The sequence below is a fragment of the Ixodes scapularis genome, unplaced genomic scaffold (genome assembly GCF_016920785.2).
Source record: "Ixodes scapularis isolate PalLabHiFi unplaced genomic scaffold, ASM1692078v2 PGA_scaffold10__122_contigs__length_95168666, whole genome shotgun sequence".
NCBI lineage: Eukaryota > Metazoa > Arthropoda > Arachnida > Ixodida > Ixodidae > Ixodes > Ixodes scapularis.
This window is the reverse complement of record NW_024609836.1, coordinates 9,497,215-9,508,005: the sequence shown is the minus strand read 5'-3', so window position 1 is coordinate 9,508,005 and position 10,791 is coordinate 9,497,215. Positions and strand designations below refer to the sequence as shown.

Here is a 10,791-nt window from a genome sequence, read left to right as displayed (position 1 = left end):
AGGCTCATAACATATGCAGCTAACATTAGAACATATGCAATAAAAGATGTTGTGCTATCACATCCCCAGCCAAAATTACAATAATAAGCCAGTAAACTAATAGACCATTAGATTCCTATTGTAATAAGTAGGTGGGTCCTATAGTTCCGATGGAGGCCCATTGGTGTACTGGTCAAATAGAGGACTACTGGTGTATTGGTCCATTAGAGGCCTATTTATGTATTTGGTTCAATAGAGGCGTATTGGTGTATTAGTCCAATATTGGCCTACTGATGCATTGCCCTTATTGGGACATTCTAATGGGCTAATACCTCATGGGCCTCTACTAGCACATTCTAATGGTGCCTGGAACATGTTCCCGAGTGCTATGCTCATCGTCACTTCATTTTAGTTTCCTCTATCTTTGCCTGACAACGTCATAGAAGTGTCATGCTGTTCCATGCCACGATCCTGGTGGTGGAAGAGCAGCAGAAGGCGGGTGCGGTAGGCCCCTGTTGTGCTGTAGCTCGTCTCCAGCTTGATAGTCCATGGAAGATTCAGCAGCCAGGAGTCGGGACGCTACAAGAGCAACACTTGTGTTTCCTCTTATTCGCTGGAACACATAGGGCCAACCATTAGGATTGCGACATAACACAGCATCCAGCTCCTGCAACATAATTTGTCACCATTTTGGGGCTACCTTAAATGCATAAGCAGCATAGGATGGCCAAAGACAGCAGTCACAGATGCATTCAAGGCACTCTACTATAGGTTGTTTGCGCACGACGTCAATCCGCCAATTAATGCGCACAGCTCAGGATCGTCTCGTTGACGTCGTGCCAGGTCGTCGGTGGTCACTGCTCCTACGAAGCACTCGTCGTCATTGTCGTCGCTGCTTCCGGAAGGTATTTCGACAGGGGCCCTGGACAGGCAGTCGGCGTCGCTGTGCTTGTGGCCTGACTTGTAGACTACGGTCATTTTGAACTCCTGCAGTCGGAGACTTCATCGAGCGAGGCGTCCTGAAGGGTCCTTGAGGTTCGCAAGCCAGCAGAGCGAGTGATGGTCTGTGACAAAGCGGATTGGGCTCCCGTACAAGTACGGGCGAAACTTCATGATTGCCCAGACGACCGCAAGACATTCCTTTTTAGTCGTGGAGTAATTTGTTTCCGCTTTAGACAGTACTCGACTTGCGTAAGCGATGACTCGCTCGGTGCCTTCTTGCACTTGAACCAGTATCGTGCCAAGTCCTTCGTTACTTGCGTCCGTATGAATCTCGGTTTCCTCATCTTGATTTAAGTGTCCAAGAACCGGAGGAGTCTGGAGTCGTTGCTTCAGCTCGTCGAATGCGTGCAAGGAGCAACGGGTAGGACAACGACGGGTGGAGTGGTCATCGTCGCGGTCTTCTTCTCTGGTTTCTGCGGCAGGAGTCCGGGTGCCGTAGGTTGGTCTTTGGTACGGCGGCTCGCTCGGACATTGGCGTCTTCTGCGAAGGGTAGCCTTCCGGGGCTGAGCAGTTCACTTGGCCGGGATGTCTTCGTAGGTGTACGCTTCACGTGCATAGAAAGCGTTACCCCGCATCTCCACCAAAATGTCAGGAATGAGAAGTGATGATGCAGCAAATGACTGAGCAAACTGAACGTTTAATGGGGGGGGGGGGGCGAACTTGTGCCCAAAAATAAAAGGAGGAAGATAGATAACAACAGAGTGTCGCGGGCGTCGAAGGCGGTGAAGCAGCGGGATCGAACGCTGAGGCGAAACTGACTGCGGCATGCCACGTGGAGCCCCTTTTGTACACGGGTGGGCTTCTGGAACGTTCGGCCTAGAACGTTCGGCTCGTAGAACATTCGTAACTGGATCGGACAAGAAGGTTCTCAAACTTACGAGAACGCCATGTAGAAAGAATGAATAAAAGAAGATTCCGCTCCCGGGAATCGAAACCAGATCCTTCACGCGACAGTCAAGCGCGCTAACCACTCGGCCACGCACGTGCTCACTAGGCCACGCACGCGCTCGCTCGGCAACGCGCGTGGATCGATCTAAAGTGTGAAATATCGTTAATACAAAAATGTTGATCAGCACTCTTAAAATTTCGATTTAGCGAAAGCATGGCATACCTTCCGAAGCCGTAGTTGTGTCATCTTCCGGTTGTCGCATTGCGCGAGGCAAAAGAAGCAGCCTTTCGACGTAGCAGTTGGAAACGTAGCCTCAAAGGTTGATATGGTAACCATTTCGAAGTCGGAATGGTTGCCTTCGATCTGGCCCACGTCGCCACACTTTGCGCAAAGGGCACTGCGGACGACCTCAAACAACTTAGTATAGCTTGCCTTCGTCTCATCTGGCATCAGTGCCGCCACCAACGGCAACCCCTGGCCTCTCAGCAAGCCATGAAAGCTGTACAGATGACTAAACTGCGGCGGGCACTAGTCAAAAGTTTCATCACAGGCCCAGTGCTTGGAGTCGTGCAGTGCATTTAGGTCCAGCGAGGGGGCGAGTATCACGAGCGGGGGTTGGGCCTGCTCGTAGAGCACATATTTTCTTTCGGGGGGGGGGGGGGGGGGGGGGGGGAGTTCCTGAATTCCCAGGCCAGGAACAGCTCCTCCCAAACTGAGGGGGGTCGCCGATGCCTTGCAGTGTTGGGTACTTTTTGTTGACCTTGCGATAGTTTTCAGACTTGACACACCTGGGAAGCACACAAAGTAACTGAATTAATTTTCAGCCACAAACAACAAGGTGCACAAACAAATACCAAGCTAAAAATTCCCATTAAATGCAATTAGAATTCCAACTGGTTTTATCTGGAACCGACTGGTTTTAGTGGGTTACAACCAGAAGCATACTGACCAATGAGTTTTTCCAATTAGAAATATTTTCCAGTTGAAACCTGAATGGCTTTCAAATTTTTTCACATTGGTTCCCATTGGCAGTGAGCAATTGGTTGTCCAAAAACCCAATTGGTACCAATGGGAAAATTTCAATTGTAATTTAATGGGAATTTTCAACTGGGTAAGATTTCACCATATTCTGGTATCGTCCCTTATATCTTGTATCAATTTAGACAAATTCAGCCCTAAAACTGGCCTCTGTACCATCCCTAAAAGACTGTTCTTGGTCTATGAATTATTATATTATTATGTACAGGGCATTTTTTTTTTATTCTTAACAGAATTTTTGAAAAAAAGACAGCCACATGAATGCCGTCTTCACTGTATTTTTGGGGTTCGGCGGACATTAGATGTTAAAGAACCATTGCAATATGTTGCCTGATTAATCAAAATTTTTTTAAATAACTTTTAATTAACCGTTTAATCGACGGGTGGTCATCATTTGAGCCCGTTCTCGTTTTGACCTTCTCACTTGGCCCTTCTCAAAACAACCACTTTCAGAAAGATCTTCTCTCTTGGACCTGTCGCATTTGGTCCTTTCCCGTTTCGTCTTTCGCATTCCAACCCTCCTCATCCGGGCCCGTTCTCGTTTTACCCTTCTCACCTGGCCCTTTTCAGAAGAGCCATTCTCAAGAAGATCTCGCTTTTACCCGTCGCACTTGACTCTTTCTATACCAAAATCGTTTTTAGGGTAATATTAATAAATAAATTGATATAATTTGTGTGTGTGTGTGTGTGTGTGTGTGTGTGTGTGTGTGTGTGCCACGCCACAGGCATACCCTCTCTCTGCTAAGGATTTTTTAGCAGTGTGTCAAGGTCTTCGTGAAAAGCTAGCTGACAATAAAACAGACCAACTATTTATCGCAGCCAGGTCATATTCCGAACTGTCACGTTGTTTGAGGTCTCTCGACTTGGGACAACGCCACCACTTCCATAATGTAGTGGTTCTCAAAAGGGGGTCTGCGAAGGTATCCTGGGGGTCTGCGAAGCCCTGTCTCATCTGTCAGGCACGGCCATATTAGAATTAGTTGTCTTTCTTCACGTTGAGAAGCAACGTTCCAATTTTCAGGAGGGTACTCTTGTGTGTATGTCAATGAGATAAGTCTACTCCCACTAGCAATTAGTTATATCCATTTATTAAATCATTATCATGATAACCTATACCTTTCTATTTCCCGCATCCCGAACGGGGTCCTCCATCATCTCCGCTTTTTTTCAAGGGGTCCGCGAAACAACAGTGGTTGAGAACCACTGCTATTATGTATGCTATTTCTGTAAAACAAAGTTTCGAAATTAAATGTTCATCGCTTTTTTTTCGTTGGCTTAGAGGAAGGGAAGCAGGCGTCAATGTACGATTCTCAGGGCGTACCTCTACCCATAACATATATTTGATGGTATGTTGGGGGCCCAAGCAAAGTAAGGCTCATCAACGAAGCCGCGAGGGCATAACGACGTTAGAAGCATGCCGAACTAGTGCCATTCGGTCGTAGCCCGAACGGACGAAATAAGAAGGGGTCCAGTTGCGAAAAACACGATTCGGATCTTATGAGAAGGTTCAAACGAGAAGGACCAAATGAGAATCGGTCGAAGTGTGCAAGGTTCAAATGCGAATGGGACGTTTTGAGATACACTCTAATCGACCATGTTATAATTTCAGTTTGAAAGGGAGCAATTATTTAAGCCTATCCTGATTGAAGCAATTTGCGAAAAGACGAGCTCTGAGATATGCATCGTTAATATTTTGCTTTTCTTCGCTTGGTTAAAAACGGCGCGCTGAAGAGCATGCCTGATTATTATATATACATGCTAGTTTTTTCGGGCCCCTCGTCGCTATGTCGACAGGGCGTCTTTAGCGGACCTGCTGGCGTCACACTTCCGAGATAGTGACGAAGGACAGAAATGACTACGTCACCCTTCTTCGCACCATAATCAGGTGCGCTCTTCCGCGCGCGGTTTTGAACCAAGTGAAAAAAGACAAAATTTTCATAATGACTATTTCAGAGCGTGTTGTCTTTTCGCGACTTGCCTCAATTGGGTTTGGCTTTAATAATTGCTCCCTTTCAAACTGCAATTGCAACATTACGAAAAGGGAAATTAATGGAAAACTCAGGACTATAAAGCTTGTCGCAGGAAAACCACAACATCCGTCTTAAGACTACACCACGAAAATAAACTGTTCAAAATGAATGTGCTAATACTCGAGAGATCGTGCTCACATGTCCCTCCGCGATAATGATTTTGCGAAGTCCTAGGTTCATTTATTCTGTTGGAATATAATTATTTTTTGCTTCACTTTTATATTTTCTTATAATGTGATTCCATGGTGAGGTTCCACAACCACATTCCACAATGAATCTGAGCTGCGGCGGGATACAAACCATCGTTACGGTGGTTGCCAAACGACAGAAGGTCCATGTGTTTGAGTCCGGAACTGTGTCCCGATCACGTGATGTAGTAGTGTACAACAAATACGAGTTAACAAATCATGTTTATATCAGTCTCGATTTATTTTTTGAAAATAAATAAAGCTGAATATCTTTTCAAACTCTTTGCATAGCTACACACTTAAAATTTTAACACACTTATTCGTGTAAATGGCTCTTCCTCTGGCTAACTCCTTTATTCGTGTAAGGGTGTTTGTTAGCCGCCGGAGGTGAAGAAAATCGTGTAAGTGCTAACACCCTAAAAACAATATGGCGGCCAGTATGCGACAGGCGATACGATTAAAAGGCTTGGCGAGCCGTACGCGGCTTCTCGCCGGAGCAAGAACATACGGCTCGCACGCTCGTTTGGTGTCATCTGTAGGCGCAAAACACTTTCCAAACATCTCTATGTCAAAGCGCCAACACAGCAAGTAAGACGGGTAAGGCCGAAACCGCTGGAGGCTGAACAGCCGAGATTGCCGCCGAGTCTCGCCAACACCTCCTAGACTATTTCAAGGCCTCCGCAGGCTCCCGTGACGTCATCGAAGTGAGATCGGCCTGGAAGCTGGCTTCACCCACTCGGTCGGGCTTCGTAATGCGAGTCTCTTCGTTCTCGGCGCTGAATTTTCGAGAATGGAACACTGACAATACGTTTTACTTCAGAAAAGCTCGTAGGAATTAATACTTTGGTTCGAGCTAGTTGGTTCATGATTATTTAAAAGGTTAAAAGCGCAAAACAAGGACGTAGAAGAAACGCACACGAAACAGAGTGGCGCTCGATGGACGTTTCAAGTCGTGTTTTGTATTTATTCTTCGAATTCTCACTTCCATGTCGCCTATATCTACGAACATTTAAGGAGTCCAGGACTCGCGCACGATTTGCGAACATATTAAATAACACAATTAAAAGCAAGAGTCCTGGCGCCCCGATTTTCACAGCCATTATTAAAACATCACAACTGTTTTTCGGGGGTACAGAATTTCACTCTTTATTTTGCAGGAATAAGCAGGAAGAACTTGGGTTTGTGGAAAAAATACAATTTCTCGGGAATAGCTTCCACAAATGAACTGATAGCACATTCATAACCGAAGTTTCAAACAAAAATATTATTACATCAACATTTCCAACAGAACAAAGCAATAAGGAAATCCTCGAAGTTCTAAACAACATACAGCAATGTCCCCAAAAACATTGTTTGCACAAATTGAAGAACAAGAAACAGAAATAAGTCGGAGCACACACACACGAAAAAAACACTTATGTGACAATAATTTCCAGGCAGCAGTCGAAATGATAGCAGACGTTATGCGCTTATGCCTGAAGCGTCTTCAGTTTCCGTTTTGCAGCTTTGGCTTCAGCAAGCATGTTGTTTTCTCGTTTGCACAAGTTATTCAACAAAGTGTTGGCAGCCGCACTTAGTACATAACCCATCACCACGTGAGGTAAATGGCCGTTTTCACAGACGTCCAGATCTTCGTTATACTCAACAAGGGGTGTTGTCAGGGACACAAGCAAATCTTTTTGCTTTTCACAAGAATAAAATTTTAACGCGTACCTTTCGCTGCTCAGTTTTTCCAGCACAATATTCATTGCCAGCACGGCATTTACCACCACGGCCTGCGGGAACTTTAGTTCACCTCTTGTTACACCAGCAATGAGCTCTTCTGCCTCAATTTCAAGAGAGCGGTTGTCAACCACAAGGTTCTCTTTACAGAATGGGCACATCAGCTTTTTCAGCGCAGCATGCGCACAGTACCCAGCCACGTATGTAATAGCTGGGAGCATGTGTTCTTTTTTTTCTACGTCAACTGCTGTCACTTCAACATCAAACTGGTTCACGGCAGCATTCACCGCATCAGTGCGGGCACATAGCGAGATGTCGTCGAACTCGGGAAGCTCAAGAACCTTCTGCAATCTGAGTTTGTGTTCCGACTCGTATATCTGGCGGATCGAGATGTGGTACTGTGCGCCGCTCAATTGTCGGTACCGTCCAAACCTATCTTCAAGGCAGTCAGACTGAAATTTACCAAGAAGGACATACTTGAAGCCGAGTTCTTCAATGCAGTAACGCGACACCTGAACTAAAGCAAGCGATGTGTGACGAAGTGCATTGTGTGTCTCATTCGTGAGGTGGCCTGCATCATGCTTCAGGCTTTTCCAGTAGTCTAGCCACTTGACTACTTTGTTCAGGAAATCAATTTGGGGGCAAGACATTACCGTTATGGGTTCCTGAAGCTTGTCCCGAAGACGCCGACCCTTGTTTGGCGTTTTCACATTTACTATGCACCACCACATAACGATAATGTTAATAAATTCAGCTGTGCCTTTGGCGTGCTGCAGTGTTGCAGCCTTGGTGCTTCTAAGTGCTGCAACAGTAAGAATGTTAAAGATCTTCAGGACAAGCTTGACATTCTGTCGCTCCAAACTCGAAGGTTTGAGTGCTTTCAAGCATAAAGTTGGCGCAAGTCGCACTAGCTCATTTCTCTCTCTCTCATGAAGCGCTACCAAGGCATTAAACGAAGCTGTCAGCACATGTGGTTGATCACCAGCAGCATTAATATCGGGAAAAAACATGCACTTGCTGCTGTTTCGCTGGTTGAGCCAGTTATTCCGTACACACTTGAGCACGTGAACAGTATCCAAAATAAAAAACAGGGACCTTGATTGGTCCGAAGGATGTTGGTACACAGTGTTAACCTTCGGAGGTTGGGAAAAAAATGACATAGCTTTGCCATTGATGGAGTTATTGTCTGAAACTACTGCAATAATTCGAAGTCCAGTTTTCTCGAGCTCATTTATCAGCTGACGAAGAAATTCATGCAACTGTTTTGCATCTATCTGTGCTACTGGCAGAATATGCACAACATCTTTGCTCGCTGACAAAAGGCTTTGGATCATGAACACATATGCTGTCTTTGCAGCAATTGTACTGTTTGCGGCCATTCCCACTACGGTTCCACCCTTATAGTCGAGGTATGGCTGAAGGTGAATCTCGTCCATGACGAGCGTTACAGTCTTCTCATGCTCGTTCATTGCAGCTACAAGTCTTTTTGCATATGAGAGAAATAAGGTACTTTGTTGCTCTGTACAAGGGTTGACAACGTAAGACGCACAAACACGCCTAATAGTGTCAGGATGGGGCAGTTTGAGCTTTGACGTGCTCCGGATGAACCTATAAGCGTGTGGGGATATTGTAAACACGAGGCTTGAAAACACAAGCAGGTCTGCAGGGTAATTCGGAGACTTGCTTAGAAGCATGTGTACCTGCTGCATTAAGAAGTTCACAATTTCCATTTGCCACTCATAAGGGAAATTTTCTGATGACAGCTCCTCTAGGATTGCCACTGTCTTCTTTAAGACAATTTCTAGTCGCTGCTGATCGTTAGAGGAGTTCTTGGCAAAACCATGCACAACCTCTAAAGCTTTCTCTAGCTCCCTAATGTCGGACACACACATTGGAAAAATGAGAAGACCAACCTTGTCGAGCTGCAGGTCCCCAAAAAACGCTTTCAATGAAAGATCTGCAGAGACCGTCATTGAATAGCGCACAACTGGTGCATCTCGAGGAGCAAAGTTCAAAAAAAGCACTTGCTTGTCAGTGACCAGCTTTGTCCAGAAATCGGCCACCTGGAATTCCTTGAGAGCAGCCACGAGTTCGTCAAAGCTGCTAACGGAATTATTTCTCTGTTCGTCTTCATAAGCTTCGGTGGAGCGCGCCAGTGCTTGCTGCAGGGCCTCCGCTTCAAGCCGAGCGCGCTTTTCTTCAGGACCTTCGCGGGCAGCAGGTGTGTTGCGGGACAGGTATGCAGGGCAGTTGGGGAAGATGCTAGGAGTAGCGCAGGGCTTCAGCCGCCGTAATTGAAGAGGAACTTCAAGCACTCGTCCAGTTTTTTCGTCCGTGTACGTTGTAGTAGTGGCGAAGTCACCCGGAGAAAAGTGCTTTTCACAGACCTGTAGGAAGTGCAAAAATCTCAATATAGGACAGGCGATTCGCGCATAATACCAAGACAATAAAATGGGAAGCGGTAAGTTACACGTCGCAATAATTCTAATGCGCACTTGTATAGACACAAAACTACTTTCTGTAAGTCCTCGTAATCCGTTCGGAACTATACACGAGAGCTTGAAAACTATTCCCCGCGTCAAGGAAGAAAACGAAGACATCCTAGCTGGTAAGGTCAAGAATCATTGCAATACCCCAAACAGCAAGGGAACACGCAACAACCACGAAAATTAAACAGCGGAAGAGGAATTACTCACCACGCTGTACTTCGCGAGGTATTGCTTTTGTCCAAGCCGTTCTTCGTTCCGCATCAGAAGGAAAGCGGTAAACCCGCACTTTCGGCCCACTCACATAGTTTGAGTTACAGTTCGGCGCACAACAGCAGCCAGGCATGTCGCGTAACCCGAGAACAAACAAGAACAAAACAGAAAGCAGCACATCAACGCCAGCGGCCAGAAACAAATGCGCCGTTACTACTGTTTATGGTTGCCAGATGTGGCAGTACGCGCCACCAAAATTCGTGCCTTCCACGATACTGCGCTCCACACGTCAACGGAATTAAGTTTCTTACGTAGCAAAAAATGTAGGCATGTAAAATATTTCGTACTTAAAAGCGTCGAAAAGAATTTTTTGTTGTTACTAGTTCAATTATTCACGTTTTATAAGAATAGCTTTTTGAAACGTTTTCTAACTATTTGCGCCGGGCCACACATTATACAAAAGCCGTAAGTCGTTCCAAGCCAAGCCCGTTGTTCTCGGATTTGGACCGATCTCACAGTGATGACGTCGTGTTGTGGAAAGGGAACGTTGCGGGGGCCTTGAAATAGTCTAGGAGGTGTTGGTCTCGCTCGGCCTGCACAATGCCGGTCGCATTTTCATCGCGTCAGAAGCGTTTATAAAGAAGGGATAGCTTTACAAACACTGACAGGCTAACTTTATTGAACACGACGCCCACTTGCCGTGGACGACAAGTTGACAACGAATCGCTCCGACACCCTCTGTCGACAGCGGCTAGGAGGTATCGCACTCGCGCTCCGTGTGGCTCTCGATTAACTATTGCCCGTGCTCACCTCAGTTACGTGCGTTATCCACTCATGAACGTTTGTGCGTGAACAGCGGCATTCAGCACCTAGAATACGCGCTGGGGAAACCGCATAACCTCCTTTTGTTGCCATCAGGCAGCATAACACGGCGACACAGCTACCAACGGGAATAAATCGGAGCGATAAACACGACGGATGGACTAATGGAATCCAGCCCTCTAATAGTTATAAATCACCAAACGCCACACTTTTCAAATTGGGCGGCGACAACCCCCATCTAGTGACGAAAAAAAAAAGTGATAAATATTTGAAGAAAAAGTGAAAGCCGTTTACAACCCCCTGTAACGCCGAATTGGAGCGCAGCTCTTGAGGAGGACGAGGGAAGGGTACTGAGGGGAGGGTAGACTCCTCCTCCTTCTCCTCCTCCTTCCCTCATTCTTTATTATGCTCCGGGGGGTCA

At 46.2% G+C, this 10,791-nt stretch overlaps 1 protein-coding gene across 1 annotated transcript; it reads right to left on the bottom strand.

Moving 5' to 3' along the window:
• Positions 1 to 6,246: 6,246 nt before the first annotated feature.
• On the bottom strand, positions 6,247 to 9,599 carry LOC120838786. Its single transcript, XM_040208851.1, has 2 exons — positions 9,546 to 9,599; positions 6,247 to 9,236 (listed from the first exon to the last, which is right to left on the bottom strand). Exons 1-2 carry the CDS (start codon positions 9,597 to 9,599, stop codon positions 6,597 to 6,599), a joined length of 2,694 nt encoding a protein of 897 aa, XP_040064785.1. The 3' UTR covers positions 6,247 to 6,596.
• Between the last annotated feature and the right edge of the window lie 1,192 nt (positions 9,600 to 10,791).

Bases quoted from the DNA above. Each gene is read 5' to 3' on its own strand.
- LOC120838786 (XM_040208851.1), bottom strand. From the start codon at position 9,599: ATGCGGAACGAAGAACGGCTTGGACAAAAGCAATACCTCGCGAAGTAC. The intron at 9,237-9,545 runs GTGAGTAATTCC...CACTTCCTACAG, and splicing joins ACCTCGCGAAGTACAGCGTG to GTCTGTGAAAAGCACTTTTC.